The sequence below is a fragment of the Eurytemora carolleeae genome, unplaced genomic scaffold, assembly GCF_000591075.1.
Source record: "Eurytemora carolleeae unplaced genomic scaffold, Eaff_2.0 scaffold1990, whole genome shotgun sequence".
NCBI lineage: Eukaryota > Metazoa > Arthropoda > Copepoda > Calanoida > Temoridae > Eurytemora > Eurytemora carolleeae.
This window is the reverse complement of record NW_019397878.1, coordinates 15,148-31,785: the sequence shown is the minus strand read 5'-3', so window position 1 is coordinate 31,785 and position 16,638 is coordinate 15,148. Positions and strand designations below refer to the sequence as shown.

The window sequence follows — 16,638 nt, the reverse complement described above, 5'->3', positions numbered from 1 at the left end:
GTGTATGACAACTACGGGATATCAAAGAGAAGTAAGGTTTATCCACATAGTCTGCATAAGATGGAGATTAAGGCTTTATTTCTGACTACTCGTAAATGATAATTAACCATAGATAAAGATAGATTGCGCATAAGACGACATTTATCATCCTGAAAGATATAAATGTACAGAGATGTTTTAAAGATATTCCAATTATATATAGATTAACTAGGTCGGTTATGAACATTGGCTGTTCTTATGTCATTGAGTACAAAGAGAAATGTACATTTTCCAGCGAGCCATGAATTTAAGAAATCTTTTGAAACTATAAAAAAAATATTTTTCAACCTATTTATTTTTTTGACATTTTCTGTACTATAGTTGGGTCCCCCAGAAAAGACGATAAAGACCTTCAACCAAAAGTAAGAGTTTCCTGTAAAAAGATCATATATGTTAAGACTAAAAAAAACTAATTTCTATTTTGAATTTTATTAACCTTAACCTTTCACAACTTTCATGATTTAAGTCTGCCCAAACCACCCCAAACCATAAAACGCCACTTATCCAGTTGAGGGAATGGGAGTGCTCAGCCCCCCCAAAGCTTGCTCCTGCTGACGCCCCTGATAGTGTAACTGAAAGTTCTTAAAAATTTATTCATTATCAAATTATTTTCTTGTAATTTTAAGCAAAGTTCATGAAAAAGTTCGTATATAGTCTTTAAAAAGTTAAAACCATGAAATAGAGCAACTGACAAATTGAATGATATATTTAACCATATGCATTGATGACAAACGCCGATTTTATTTTGATAGAAATTATTAATATCTGAATAGATTTATGTAATACAACCCGGCACTTGCTGTCAATACTGTCTGGGAAATTTATTCCAATATAGATAGAAGTGCAACCTGAGATTATAGATTCTAGACACAAGAATATCAAACAAAATACAAAAGAAAAATCTGTTTTGATTTTACATAATCCTATGTTTAAAGGCACCGTAAACGTAATTCTAAGAGACCCCTTCACCAAGATGGAAATGTCCGAAAATAGATGTAAAAACACTTGAAAAGTATTTAATCCTGATAATTTCTCTAATCTTTCCTGTAAGCAAGAAATGAGCAAGTTGGTTAATTTATAGAATTATCAATATAGCATAAAGTTATAATAAGCTGTTTAAATTTTTCAAACATTTTCACATTCATTTTCACAAATAAATGTATTTCGTCAAAATAGTTTGATTATTGATTTAACGTTTTTAGATTAGTTTATGTAAAATTATCAGCATTATGAATTTATCTTTATTTGTTCTTAACTTATAATTCCAAACTGTATATGTATATATATATAAGTGAATATTCAAAAATCATATATGTATTATATATTGAAGTGCTTGATTGATTAATTGATTAAGTGCCGAGAAGTGGAAGATCTCCGGGTACTTGTGGATCGACAGGCAGAGATGATCGAGATACAGCGATCCGAGATACAGGTATACCGATAATGTACAAAGATATGGTACAAGTAAAATGATTTATCATTCTGATTTTCTAATAAGCCTTTATAAAAACCTATCCGTTTATTTCTATTTTCCAATTACAGCTTATGTATGAGGTATACATAACGTTTAACAGGAAAATAGTATATTTCTCATAGAGAAAAGGTATTTTTAGTTTTGTCAAGTTTTGGATTAAGATTGGCCATTTTGACACAGCTTAATTTATATATATCTTTACGGATCAACCGTCGTTTTTAATATTTAATGTTTGGGAGCTTCTGACTTTTCTGATCTATTTTTTTATTAAGATTTGTTATTTTATGTACAGAGATTTGTTTGTTTATGTACAAAGGTTTTTTTTTTGTGTACAAAAATTTGTTTGTTTATGTACAAAGTTTTTTTTTGTTTATGTACAAAGATTTGTTTTTTTTATGTACAAAGATTTGTTTGTTTATGTACAAATATTTGTTTCTTTATGTACAAAGATTTGTTTGTTTATATGCAAAGATTTGTTTGTTTACATTTTTTTCTTTCTAGATATTAAAGAAGAAGGTTGAAGACGGAGAGCGGAAACATGTAGATTTTAGGTACAGTTGGCACATTTTAATTAAAAATGGGTGTAAAGATAATTTTAAGTGACCCTCCATTTATTAAGTGCCTACCTGATTAACGGTGCTGGGACATTAAATATAGAACATTTGAAAGACAGGACATTTTATATATGAATTTCATAGAAAAAGAAATTCTAGATACGACGTACATTTCAACGACAGTATATTTCATAGACAGACTATTTTATAGGCAGCAAAGATTTTTGATAGAAAGGTAATTTTACATAGGAGCATTTTTTTCATAGCAATGTAAGGTTTTGGGTTTTCAAAAACTTCAAAAAAAATATGATCAGTTTGAGATAAGTTTTTTTTATAAAATTTCCTATATCTGTAAAATTCCTGTCAATGAAATGTGCTCTATTCATAAAATGTCTTTCTATGAAATGTCCCTGATTCACAGCAGTATTACGTAAACAAATACCTTAGCAAGGACGATTGAGATGTCCTTATTTTATTATTATTTTTTAGTGTTATGATGATAAAATATCTTATTAAAACGATCAATTTTAATAAAAATTTCTAAATTACTAATTGTGAAACAGTTTTAAGGAACTCACGTTTTTTTTCTTATGTGAAAATAATTCCTTCTATATTGTTTAGTTCAGAACTAAGTGAAATACGGAAAAACTGGCTTCAGGCCCAAGGAATGCTAAATAAATATATCAGGAACAATATACAATGTAAAAATTTATAAAAGTTATTCATCAAAATTATATAAAATTGATATGATTTAGCATTTAAATATCAGGAGATTCGAAGGTTATTCCAGATTTAGCTCTCAATGCAAAGGTATTTACCAGTTTCTCATTTCATTCTCAAAAATTAAATTTTAAATTTTTCTTTCTTTTTAAAATAATGTTTCAATAATTTACTGCACAAATTCAATACAATCTATAATCAGAATTCAATTCTGCATCGCAGATTTTCACGAGATATGCCAAAAATGCGCAAACACCAATTTCAATCTGCCAATTTTATCCAAGAATTCTGTACATTTCACATTTCATCATAGAATGATTTAAACTTAGAATGATTATAGCTGCTATAGAAAATATTTTGAAAAGTTTTCAACATTATATGTAAAAATAATTCAGAAGTGCACCTTGACATTATTTTTTTTTTAAAAATCTGATAATTGATAAAAATGTCCACTAAAAAATCAAGAATGATTTCCAAATAGCTCCTTTAAATTATAAATCAAAATTGGGTCTGACAATATTATAAAAATTTCGAATAAAAAATCAAATTGTGACTGAAAAAAAAATCAAATAATTACCTGTACCTTTCAAAATGTTGACTGATATTACTCAAATTGAAGACTTATAATATAATTCAGAATGATATCCTGTTCATGCCACCAAATCAAAATGGTAGCCATGTAAAACTATCTAAAATGGCGTCTGTGTCAAAATAAACTGATAACGGGTTCAGGTTGAGAGCCTGGTTGGAGCTTATAATGATATCCAGGATAGGCTCTACGAGATCGACAAGACCTGGAGGAATAACCTTGTCTTCTTCGGAGTACCAGCAGATACAGGGAACACAATAAAACTAACTACAACGAAGTACTGATCCTGACTTTTCAGTCATATTTTGATCTCGAACTCTGCCGAGACATAGTGCATGTCTTAAAAGACTTTTTAAACTTTAAGATTTAAAATATATATTCCAACAAAAGAGTATAAACATCAAATACGAGAAATTTTCATTTAAAGGATTAAAATGGGTTCCACAGTTAATGCTCACTGACTTAAACCAGACCAAAAACTTGCCAAAAACTCAAATTTTCTATTCTTTACTTTTATGAATACTGACGGTGTAAGCATTTGCGATTTAAAAATACGAATTCTTCTAGATCATTTAATTACCAAAATTTTAAACAACAAGTCTAAAAGATTAATATGAAACGAGATCTAGACAGACCCCCAAGAAAGTTACGTGCGCATGCCGCAATGAATTATAAGACAGAGAAAAAGAGCCTAGTCTAGCCGCGGCGCACTACCTCCAGTGTCTTGTAACTTTATGCGGCAAGCTACCTGAGATCTAGTAGTTTCTATGTGTATTCAGGTACAGATGAAGACTGTTTTACATCAGAAGAAAAAGTTAGAGATATAATCAGGAAAACAGATCAACATATAATCATTGAAAACAAATATTTGTTTTTAACATTAATCAATAATACGCCGGTCTCTCAAATTTTTCAATTCTGAAAATTTCCACACAAATTCATATTCTAACCTATATTTGAAAATGGTGCACTGTCTCATTGATATTTCATGTTTATATCTATCTCTAAAAGTTGATTGTTCGGTCAAGGAGAAAACTACGGATATCACGAGATATTCCCTTTAACAGGTAAATATAAAACAACAAGAACCTTGAACAAATTAAGAACAAAATTATGAAAGTTCATAATAATTACATAAAATGGGTGAAATACTAATTTTCTCAGAGAATTTTAACATTGTTTAAAGTATTGAAAGCAGTTTTTAGAACTGACAGAGATTTTACAGTTGTTCTTTTAGAACTGACAGAGCTTTTACAGTTGTTCTTTTAGAACTGACAGAGCTTTTACAGTTGTTCTTTTAGAACTGACAGAGATTTTACAGTTGTTCTTTTTAAAATACTTTAAAGCTTTAACAATAAATGAATTTGGCATTTAATGAATGGATTGATAAATCTATTAATTTTAAAGTTGATGATGTAATAAATTAATTTTGTTTCTATTCTTAGAGTGACTAAAATACTTTAAGTAAAGATTATTCCATGTTCTTGATAATCTTTAATTATTATCTAGGTGTCCTTACTTCTTATTAAGACGTCCATAAGGGTCAGAAAGATATAATACTCTAAAAATAGATATCGCAGTTTAGCAAGACAACAAAATATATATCAATACGTTAACACATTTTAACAATATGGTGATTCCACCGTTTGGTCCTTTTCTCAGTAAGCTAATGTGACTCTTGATGAAAATTATAACTAAACATTTTTTATAATTCTATGTCAGTGGATGCGTTTTAATTAAAAAAATGTAAATAGACTTTAAGTTCCAAGATTGTTGAAATATAAATCAAACCACGATTGAAATCAAATTCTTAAAAAAATGAACACATCTTACCCCTTGTTAGCCTAGGTGTATATTGCATATGCAATATATATTATTTATACATATACATAGTTGATGCAGAATGTATTGTACAATGTACATATTGTATATACAGGGTGACACGTGTAAAGGATATTATTATGTATTCATGTATTGTATAGGTGTTAGGTACTTTCCCAAAGGCATTTTCTCAATGGCAACTTCCCAAGTGACAATTTTCTAAGTGGCAACTTTAAAAAATGTGCAATTTCCCAAGCGCCAACTTCCCAAATGTACTTCCCGCTTGGGAAATTGCACATTTGGGAAGTTTCCACTTGTGAAAATACCCTTGGGAAGTTGTCGCTTGTGAAAAGGCCTTTGGAAAAGTACCTAACATAATTGTATAAACAGGGTGACACGTGTAAAGCATATATATTATGTATTGTATAAACAGGGTGACACGTGTAAAGCATATATATTATGTATTGTATAAACAGAGTGACACGTGTAAAGCATATATATTATGTATTGTATAAACAGAGTGACACGTGTAAAGCATATATATTATGTATTGTATAAACAGGGTGACACGTGTAAAGCATATATATTATGTATTGTATAAACAGGGTGACACGTGTAAAGCATATATATTATGTATTGTATAAACAGAGTGACACGTGTAAAGCATGGTCCCGAGTTTAGAGGTCAGAAACCTATCCAAGTCCAGTTTGCTAATTACAATGACAAGGTAAACTTTAATCAAATCTTATTTTTAATCCTGTTTTTATATTAATGGAGCAATTTGATTGATTGAAAATGCAAAAGGGAGATATTTCTGCTTGAAATGGGGTTCAGAGTTTTAATTGTGAAAAAAGCAACCTTAGATTTCTTCTAGTTGCGTGTATTCTAATATATATCATAATATTCATATGCACTTACATATTTAAAAAAAATCTAAAACTATGTGAAATGGAGTTGAGTTTTTGCCCCATACTCTGATTTTCTAATCTCTATATCTTTGTAACCCAATGTCGTTGAACTTAAATATTTCAAACTATTAATACTTATAGATAAAATAAATTAAGTTTGAAATATGAAAGGTTTGCACTATCAGGTTGCAAAAATATTGGAATCAGAAGATTTGAGTTTCTGGCAAAAACTTAATTCCTTTCCAGGAAGACGTTTTGAGAAAAGCAAAGTTATTAAAAGGAGGAAATATTCATATTTCAGAGGATTTCTCCAGGTAAATATAGTTGTAGTAAACATAGGAAATATTCATATTTCAGAGGATTTCTCCAGGTAAATATAGTTTTAGTAAACATAGGAAATATTCATATTTCAAAGGATTTCTCCAGGTAAATATAGTTTTAGTAAACATAGGAAATATTCATATTTCAAAGGATTTCTCCAGGTAAATATAGTTTTAGTAAACATAGGAAAAATTCATATTTCAGAGGATTTCTCAAGGTAAATATAGTTTTAGGAAACATAGGAAATATTCATATTTCAGAGGACTTTTCATGGTAAATATAGTTTTAGTAAACATAGGAAATAGTTATATTTCAGAGGATTTTTCAAGGTAAATATAGTTTTATTAAACATAGGAAATATGATGCGGAAAGTTAATAATTTGTTATTATAATTATATAAACCAAAGAGAACGTGTCAATTATATTTTCTTTAAGTCAATTTAAGATTTAATTCTAGTCATGCGAAGAACAAAAAACTCCCCATGCTTTTTTTACTAATAAAATATATTTAAAAACAAAATAAAATACATTAAAAAAGTTCTAGACTCGATAATTGTGTAAATTAAAATGCATTTGGTTTGTTTTGTAAAAAATCAAGCAAAAAAAAAATATCCTTTTAGAATTCCAGTTTAAGTCGTGTACCTTAGCATAGTATTTGCCAATGGAAAATAAAAGTATTTAATAGAATCCAATATTACCTTAAACAACTCTAGTATTACATTTACAATACTTTATTATTTAAATAATGTTTTAGCATAACTATTCTTTCTGGTTCATTACGTGTTTTAAACATAAAGCTTTCATTGTATCCCTAACTCTGTGGATTTGCAACAGGGAAAAAGCAAGTTGGCAAATCCCAATATTGGAATATAATTCTAAATGATTTAACCCTATCTCTCCCGTGGGGAGAACGGGGTAAATTAACAATGGTCTGTTACAGTAAAGAAACCCCCTTTGTATTTCTAAACATCAAAAATAAAGTTTGATAACGGTTTAATTTATCTGTAGGACTCCAGCTAGTTAATTATATTTAGGCAGACTACTTTACTCTTTAAACATTGATTAATAAAATGTGAAAAATAAATTAATAAGATTTAACTCTCTACTCTGCGGATGTGACATTCAAGTGCTTCTCAAAAATGCAAATATTTATGAGTAGATTAAGTAACAAAGAAAGAGATTGGGTAATGCCTAATCTAGATTTTTTTAAACACAGACAGGCCTTTTGTCCGTCTTTTACCATCCCTTTATACTTCAAAGACTTTTTTTATTGTAAAAAATCCTTTAAATTGCAATTTTTTTATTGACAAGTAAAGAGGGGGATGTGAATATTTCCCTTCTTTTCGCTCTATTAAAGGTTAATAAAAACATTATTTTTTTAGGCTTAATACATGTTAGTCGTTTATTTAAAGTTTATTTCTATATAATAAAGCGCTGTGCTCATATTAGTATATTTGTATATAGTCATATAGCTGGATCAAAATGTCTGAAATTTTTTAAAATTCATTTCGATATTTTTTTCTTTCAAAAATCAAAATTTTTTATTTCGATTTTTTAAAAATTCCATGGGCAACGTTAGCTATAATATCATAAGATGTTTTACTTTTGTAGAAAAGTTCGTGAGCAGAGACAAGAGTTGATTAAGTTTATGAAGGAAATTAGATCCAGGGATCCAGCTCGTCGGATGGTTCTCAGGTCAAATATTCCAAAATTTTTAAACTTTTAAATATTAACAAATTTAAAACTTCAAAATATTTACAATTTTACAACTTTTAAATATTAGTTTGGTCAAACTTTGCAGAAAGATTTCAATTTGCTGTCTATTGAAATCATGTAATGGTTAGGAAAATTATCATCAAATTTTAAATTTTTATTTCTTTGCGGGATTCTGCACCGACTTTATTTCATGAATTATCTTTTGCACATGATTCTTTAAGTTTAGGGAGTTTACAAATAATGTTTAATCGCCCTGAAATCTGTAAAGTATTCACAAGGGCTAAGTTTATATTATAATGTTTAAACAATGTTAAATATTGATTGCTATACACGGTTTGGAACTTATTTCCCCTGAACTAGGTATGATAAACTGTATATGGGCCGGGATGTGTTTTTCTACAACGATGGAACTCAGCGAGTAGAAAAACTTCATCATCATTTAGACACAGGTTTATGCAAATTTAACAACTTAAACGAATAAAAATACCCTTTGAGATTGAAGGCAAAAGAATTGAGTCTTTGCAACAAATCCCAATTTTCTAATACCTATATATCTACAACCAAATTATGTAAACCTTTGATATTTCAAACTTCGATTGTTTGATATAACAGAATCACAGTTTGAAATATCTAAGGTCTACAACATTGGGATGTTAAGATATAGGGATTTAAAAATCAGAGTTTGTGACAAAGACTTAATTCCTTTTGAGTGAAAGACACAGCTTGCTGTAACAAAGACCAAACTGTTAAATCCCCGTAATTTGAATTTATTTTAAACCATGCAATCCACATTAAATTTTATCAAATGTTTCTAAATTCTTCAAAGATCCCTCGTAAAAATGTCTGAAATATTTAAAAAGAAATTATCTTAAATGATCTTGATAATTTTCAATCTGTTTCTCAGGTTCTCACAGTAATCCTGTCCTGGAGAACCTGATAACCGAGGATGCCAGGAATGCTCATGATGCTGCTCTACTCAGGTGAGAAACCAGGAACCCAATTTAATGAATTTAATGAGCTGAACTGCCTATGGCCGGTTCAAATTTGAACCACCGATTCAAAATTATAGATTACGAAAGGATTTGAATCAATGCTTTAAATTTGACCCGGCGGTGGGCAGATCAAATTCATTAAATTCAGCCCCAGTTCAGTTATCTTAAAAAGACTGCTCATGTTTTTTTAATGGTTGAACTGAGATTTGCTAGACTCAGGTTAAGAACCAGTTTATTTATCTTAAAGATACTGTTCATGTTTTTTATGGTTTAACCAAAAATTTTCAAGTTGAACTGAGATTTGCTAGACTCTGGTTGAGAACCAGTTTATTTATCTTAAAGAGACTGTTCATGTTTTTTATGGTTTAACCAAAAATCTTCCATGAACCAAGACTTGCTAGACTCACATAAAGAACCAGTTTGTTTATCTTAAAGGGGCTGTTTAGGATTTTGGCACAGTTCAATTTAACTGAGTTAAACCATTCTTTGTGTGTATTTTGGAGCACACATCAAACCTTCACTAGTATATACAATATATACAGCCGAACCATCGAGTTCTGTAACATGATACATTTTGAAATTTGATAGGATTAAATCTTCGACAGCATGATAATTTACAACACCTTCAGTACATTCAATACTGAAAACTTCTGATTGTATACTTCTGTTCAAAAAATTCTGCATTAACCATCCTTTAATAGACTTGAAGGCGACAAACAAATTCTTTCATTGTATTCATTAATATAGCATTAGCTGTATGTGAAGGAATAAGGGCAATGTTTTGTGGTTCGTTTTCACAAATTCAGTTTTTTTCTAAGATGTTTATTACAAATGAAATACGATTTTTATTTTGCTTTTAGCAATCAAGCTAATTTTTAATAATAATAAATATGATAGATATTTATCAAACCGATTTTTTAAAACGATTTAAATTGCTTAGGTTGAGTAAAAATGTGTATAGTGTAATAAATGCAAAATTATCGAGCATACAATTTTGAAATAGGATATACCATCTCAAATTTTTTGTGCAGTCAAACAACCCTATAATAAGCTCAGTATTTAAATGCTTGTATTTAGAAGACCCAGATCTAAACTAGGATCTCGAACCAGAACTCCAGTTCTCTCCAGACAAAACTCAATGTCTATGGATGAGCTTAATCACAACGAGGTTGGTTTATCTTCGTGCAGTGGGGGTATTTCACCTCTTTTGACATTTCTTTTTTTACTACATTTTCTCTTACTATTGTATATTTTTTTGTAAATAGTAAAAACATTGCCGAATATATAAAATTTGGCAACCTTGCGAGATGGTATGCGAGACTGGTTGTACGTTCTCCAACCCCTTTTTATCAATACTGAGCCCGCGATTTAAAAACTTCGGCTCGAGCCGTAATTCCTTAAACCTGACTTTAAGACCCAGTCTTCGACCCAACTCTGACCGACCTTGGTTGGTTTTAGTGGAGAATAAGGAGCTCAACGTTGAGTCTTATAAAAACCCGGAATGCGCCAATTCCTACCATTATAATCAGACAAATATAATATTAAACTGGTTTTTTGAACTCAACTCTGTGGAAAATAAGATGCAGCTTGAATCCATAGCTCAAGTCGTAAATAAGGACCAACGACTGCTCAGACCCGAGCCATATTTTCTCAAAGGAGTTGAGTCTTTGCCACAAACTCTAATTTTATAATCCCTATATCTTTGGAACCCAATGTCGTAAATCTTTGATATTTCAAACTTATATTATTTGATCTAACAAAATTCATAGTTTGAAATATCTAAGGTCTACGACATTGGAATCCAAAGAAATAGGATTTAGAAAAGCAGAGTTTGTGGCAAAGACTCAATTCCTTTTTTAAATCGCAGCTCTGTTTAGATAATCTTCAAAGGTTTAAACTTATTTTCTGCTTCATCTTTGCATTTATTAAACCATGGTTCATAAAATTAACAAACCTTTGGGACATTTATCTTCTATTTACTGTTTACTTATCAAACAAGGAAAGAACTTCCTTCCCTTAAACTCTATTTTATAATTTTTGCATTTTTGCAAACTGATGCTGATAACCTTCTTGCTAAACTCATAAAAGTTTAAGCAACCAGAGGCCGAATTTAAAGAATTTTAGCCGAGGTTTAAATTTAAGCCATTGGTTCCACTTAAAATTTTTTTATTGTTTCAAGATTAAAGCCGGCGCTTAATTGAAACCGGTTTTGGCGGATTTAGGACGTGGCTCAAATTCATTTTTGGACACAGGTTGCAAAGTTATGGGTATAATAAGATTATAATATTGATCTTATATCAAACCATTTTCAATATTTATCAGGATTATAATTATGGTACACCCCAACCTACTCCCTTAAGACGACCAGCCACTAGTAGGTTAAGAGGAGTTCAGAAATCTGCATCAGCTGATTACCTAAACTCAATGCCTACTCCTACCAGGCTCCTTGTAAGCTTTATTAATTCTTTTTATTTATCAGCTTCACATCCTGAGACCAAATTTAAAGAGTTTTTAGCCAGGTCTAAACCAGAAACCTGGCTGAACTGTTTACCGCCAGTTCAAATTTGAACCATTGATTCTATTTCTTACTCAATCTTTAACTTTGAATCGGTGGTTTAAATTTGAACTGACAGTAAGTAGTTCAAATGCATTAAATTCGGTCTCTGCTCTCGAAAAATTTGTTAATTTCAATATTATCAACCATATTAAAGAAACAATCGCTTTAATTTCAAGTAACCCTCCATTTACAATTTTAGGTCACTTTAAATCTATATGTTAAAGACATCTTTGTTTTTCTAGAGAAAAATAGTTTAAATTCTTCAAATTTTGCATTGTTTCAATATAGATATAATCCGTAAGTCACGCAATTAATAAAAAAAAAAAACAATTGATCAGACAAATGTTTTATGGGTACCTTTGTGCATTGAACATTTCATTCTATAACTGAAAAGTCCTCGAATTTACTCTACAATCTTTAAAACATTAAAAAATGTTTTCTTTTGTTTTAGGAACAAGCACGAAACAGATCTTCTATGATTCTTCAGCCTGAAGCATACACTAATCAGACTCCGTCAAGACAGAAGAATGTCGAACAACACTCCAAAACTTTTTCATCTGACGAGGATACAGAGATAGCTGTAAATATCCCAGATACTCCTAAAAAATCTCTATTGGTTAATGGCTCTCCGACCAAAACCAACCCATTTCCTAGACTAGCAGTGCCCAGAAGTGCTAAGGAATTATTACATAAGATTTTATCACAAAAGATTGTTAATTGATTACATCAAAGATAAATTAGAGAGGGTGTAGTTGGAACTAGTAACGGATTACTCAGATAGATTAAAGTAGCTGTGTTTGGATTTAATCATAGATTACAAAGACGAGTTAGAAAGGAAGTATATGGAATTAGTACAGATTACGCAGATGGATTAGAGAGGGTGTAGTTGGAATTAGTCACAGATAACACAGATGGATTGGAGAGGGTGTATTTGGATTTAATCACAGATTATACAGATGGATTAGAGAGAGTGTAGTTGGATTTAATCACAGACTATTCAGATGGAATAGAAAGGGCGTAGTTGGATTTAATCAAAGATAACACAGTTGGATTAGAGAGAGAGTGTAGTCGGATTAAATCAAAGATAATACAGATGGATTAAAGAAAGAGCCTAGTCAATTTTAAACAGATGTATTAGAGAAGGTGTAGTTGAATCGAATCACAGATTATTCAGATTGGATAGAGAAATTATAGATGAAATTGAAATCATAAAGTACAATCTCATATTCAATTTACGAGCCATTTGTAACCACACAAACTCAATCTCTTGTCCAATCTGTGAAATCTCTGGATTTAAAGTTTGTCTAGAATTAAAGACAATATTGTCATTACTGTATCGATAAACTATAATCTTCTTTGTAATAAAATCATTTTAAAGGGAAGAGAAAGAAAATCTGTTGTTTTCAAAGGTAACATTACAATAGCTGGGCAAAAAGGGAGGGATGTCAAAAGTTGTCTAATGTCTGAAAGATTAAAGGGGGTGTTGGGTTGATGCTGATCCCGAATTGATTTCGGATTTGATCGCTACAAATTTAACTTCTAACTGTTGCGCATATAACAAGAAAATGGTGTAAACCCCATATATAATGGTCCTTGAATTTATATGGGCTCTACTCTCTGGTCCTGTCTATACGGGCTCTCTGGTCCTGTCTATATTTGGGCTCTACTCTCTGGTCCTGTCTATAAGGCGTCTTTAAAATTTGTTTCTCAAGACGGGCCACAGATAGAAGTTAAAGTAGTAGCGATCCAAACCAAATTTAATTGGAGGACAGCCAATAACCCCTTTTCATTTTTCGCGAACACTCCCTTTACGCTTATTCATTTTATTTTTGCTATTTTAGATTCTAGTGACGACGAAGATGAAATTTTGGAGTTGAATGTGAGTAATCATATCCAGGACACGCCTAGACCGGGTAAACCATTTTTTATTTATATATCTTGAAAAGTGTATAAATTTTATCATTTCCTCCATTGTTTCTACTGAAGAAGTGCGCAAGTCATTAATGTCTTCTTCATTCTTGACCAGACATTTGTTATTACGAATCCAGTCCCTTTAAGCATAGTATTTTAAATATCAAGGAGAATAATCGTAGTTTGAATTTGACCAGATTCTAAAATATATTGTGATTAGAATTAGATGGAGAGTGTAAACTAGTTGTTCCAGCAGTAGGATCCAATTCAACAATAAGTCGGCCCTCCTCACCATCCCTTCCTCCCATCTATCCTCCAGCTATCACACCCTATTCTTCAACTACCACGCCCTCATCTTCAGCTTCACCGCACTCTTCTCTAGTCAACACGTCCTCTGGTACAATATTATATAAATGAATACTCGTCTCAAACTATAATTTTCTCCTCCCTATTTCATTCCTATCTAAGGTTTACAGCAGATATTAAAATATAAGGGAACCCGGCTTTGTCTGGAAACTGAATTTTCTCAATAAAATTCAACCTTCTCGATCATCTTAGAAACTTTTAAATCAAACCATTTTGTGGTTCCTACCGTGTTCCAATTTTAGGAAAATCAGTCAAGGGGTACATATACATGAGTTATCTTTAAACATCCAAACAGACAAACAGAGATTACAACTTACATAGATATGATAATAATGAGTATGAGTATCAGTTCCTTGCTGTATATGGTTCATAGAATTAACTAAAAGAAAAGTAAAAAATTGACATTTCAAGTGACCCTTTTTTGAAAGTGAACAGTAATGTGAATAATTTGGGGTGTTTTTTAGCTTTTATTTTTTAGAAGAAAAAAATGATGTCTCATTCATTTTTGAAAGTACATCTAGATTACCTTTAATGCATGCAAGCTACTTTTTTCATTAATGATTTTTAGATCTTAGTACTGCACTGGTTCCTGTACTGCAGAGTTCTAATGGTACCAACTGTACATCAGTGTACACAAACACTCCCATTGATCCCCTGGATAGATCTGTTGTACCGCTCAGCTCCGGGAATAATATGATTGTACAGCATGTAACCATGAACGGGATGCCCCTGGTTAACTATGAAAAAACTGAGATAGTTCCCTTGAATTTTAAATCTGGGATTCCAGCAGCAATTAATTATACAAATCATAAATCTGCACACAATAATTCAGGTCAGTCACATTTTTTATAATAAAACAAGACCTTTGTATATATATATATATATATATATTGCATATAGCTGGCCAAACGGCTGGACCGATTGGGCTGAAATTTTTTGTGAACACTCATGGGTGGCCACTGGCCGGGGGGTTTTATAGGCTAAAAAACTTCAAAAATTATTTTGTTTCAAAAAAAGTTTTTTTTAATTTTTCCACGACAACGCTTGTTTATTATAAATTTAATATTAGCGCATTTCGCTGACCTCATTCAGAGAATTTTTAAGTATATTTGGTTAAAAAACTTTCCATCTATTGGCTCAAACATCCTAAAAAGATTATTTACCTGGTAAAATATCACAAAATCAATCAACTTTTTATTATACCTTCGTTAGCATCGCGCAGGATTACCCCCCAATAGATGAGAGTAAAGAGGACATGAAACTCTTTAAACATTACGATCCCATAGTTGAATTAGGTCTTTTGTCTTGAATAAAGTCGTTTAATGGCTTATTCAATTATTGGGCTAAAAAAAGAAACAAAAGAATTGAGTCTTCGCCACAAACTTTAAATTTTCTAATCCACAAATCTTTTCTGTCTGGTAGTGTAGACTTTGATTATTTCAAATCTGAATTATTTGATCTAACATAATTAATAGTTTGAAATATCTATGGTCTACGACAATGGGTTACACATAAATTGGAAGTATAAAATCAGGGTTTGTGGCAAAGACGCAAATGTTTACAGTTGCAGGGAATTGTGACAATAAAGAAACAGACGGTTGCAAATTTAAATTAATACTTTTAAATTCAAGCAATTTTTTAAAAGACTTTTTTACTATATTTTATGTTCCGTTGTATTCCTTAGACTACAAATTAAATAATAACTTTCATGTCCATTAAAATTGTTTTCTAGAAATAAAATAATTAAAATAGTTTCAAAGTTTTTGTGATATTGCAGATTGCGGCATAATTTTGCAAGACTTGATTATTGCAATTTGCAAAGTAAAAGAATAGAAAAGTTAGGTGACAACATTTCAATACTAGGACAAGAAAAGAATTTTGAATTAAATGTCCAAATATTGAAAGTTTTGCATTCTCTGAGTTCTTACGACCTCAGCTCAGGGATATTTTGTTGAAAAACAATCAAATTAATTTTGATTCTACAGAGTTTATTAAAAAAAATTTTCTTTAGGTTAAATTCTCATTTAAGCATTATAGCTTTCAGGTTTATGGGTCCTGCATACTTTTAAAGAAGAACGTATTATGTTTGCACCAATCAATTTCTAACCATAGTTAACTTCAACCCTATTGTCTTGCTTTTTACGTTTTAGATCTAATACATTGTTATAGTTTATCTAATGTAATCCAAATCGAAACAAAAAGCGATTGTGTAAATTCCTCTGAATTGATTCTAATTTATTTCAGGAAAACTGCCACTAACCTTCTCATCCCATTTCAATGGTGGATCCAGTAAACCAACCAATCTTGTCAAAACATCAAGAGGTAATTTAAATTTTTTAAAACAAAAAAAAAATTAGAATTTTTAGAATTTTTTCTCTTTAAATATTTAGAAGGAACGAGTTCACAGACGGGTATGCTAAAACTCAATGTAGCAATTGCTGGAGAGTTTTCAATGGGAGAGTTCAAGGAGAATTAATCAAGAGAATATCACTGAACATAACATTTATTCCTAAACAGGCCAGAGAGGGGCAGGGGGTGGGGGTGCAAGCACTAGCACTCTCATTTTTGGACACAAGTTTTTTTTACTTGTAAGGAAATGGTATTTTAAGGGTCTTTCTAAAATAAAATTTTTAGATCTTAAAACTTTAATCATAAAAAAATTATTTTAGA

At 30.7% G+C, this 16,638-nt stretch overlaps 1 protein-coding gene and 1 long non-coding RNA gene across 2 annotated transcripts; both read left to right on the top strand.

Moving 5' to 3' along the window:
- The first annotated feature begins 359 nt into the window (after nt 1-359).
- LOC111716192 (uncharacterized) lies at nt 360-2,734 on the top strand. Its single transcript, XR_002768429.1, has 4 exons — nt 360-401; nt 1,394-1,471; nt 2,015-2,064; nt 2,689-2,734. It is a non-coding gene; the product is annotated as an uncharacterized LOC111716192 (long non-coding RNA).
- Nucleotides 2,735-4,408: 1,674 nt separating this feature from the next.
- Nucleotides 4,409-16,638, top strand: LOC111716193 (uncharacterized). The gene is made up of 15 exons (XM_023491625.1): nt 4,409-4,443; nt 5,846-5,924; nt 6,352-6,419; nt 8,038-8,121; nt 8,503-8,591; nt 9,047-9,122; nt 10,212-10,302; nt 11,457-11,582; nt 12,143-12,403; nt 13,070-13,100; nt 13,533-13,604; nt 13,823-13,999; nt 14,537-14,800; nt 16,213-16,290; nt 16,359-16,638. Exons 4-15 carry the CDS (start codon nt 8,075-8,077, stop codon nt 16,442-16,444), a joined length of 1,398 nt encoding a protein of 465 aa, XP_023347393.1. The 5' UTR covers nt 4,409-4,443; nt 5,846-5,924; nt 6,352-6,419; nt 8,038-8,074; the 3' UTR covers nt 16,445-16,638.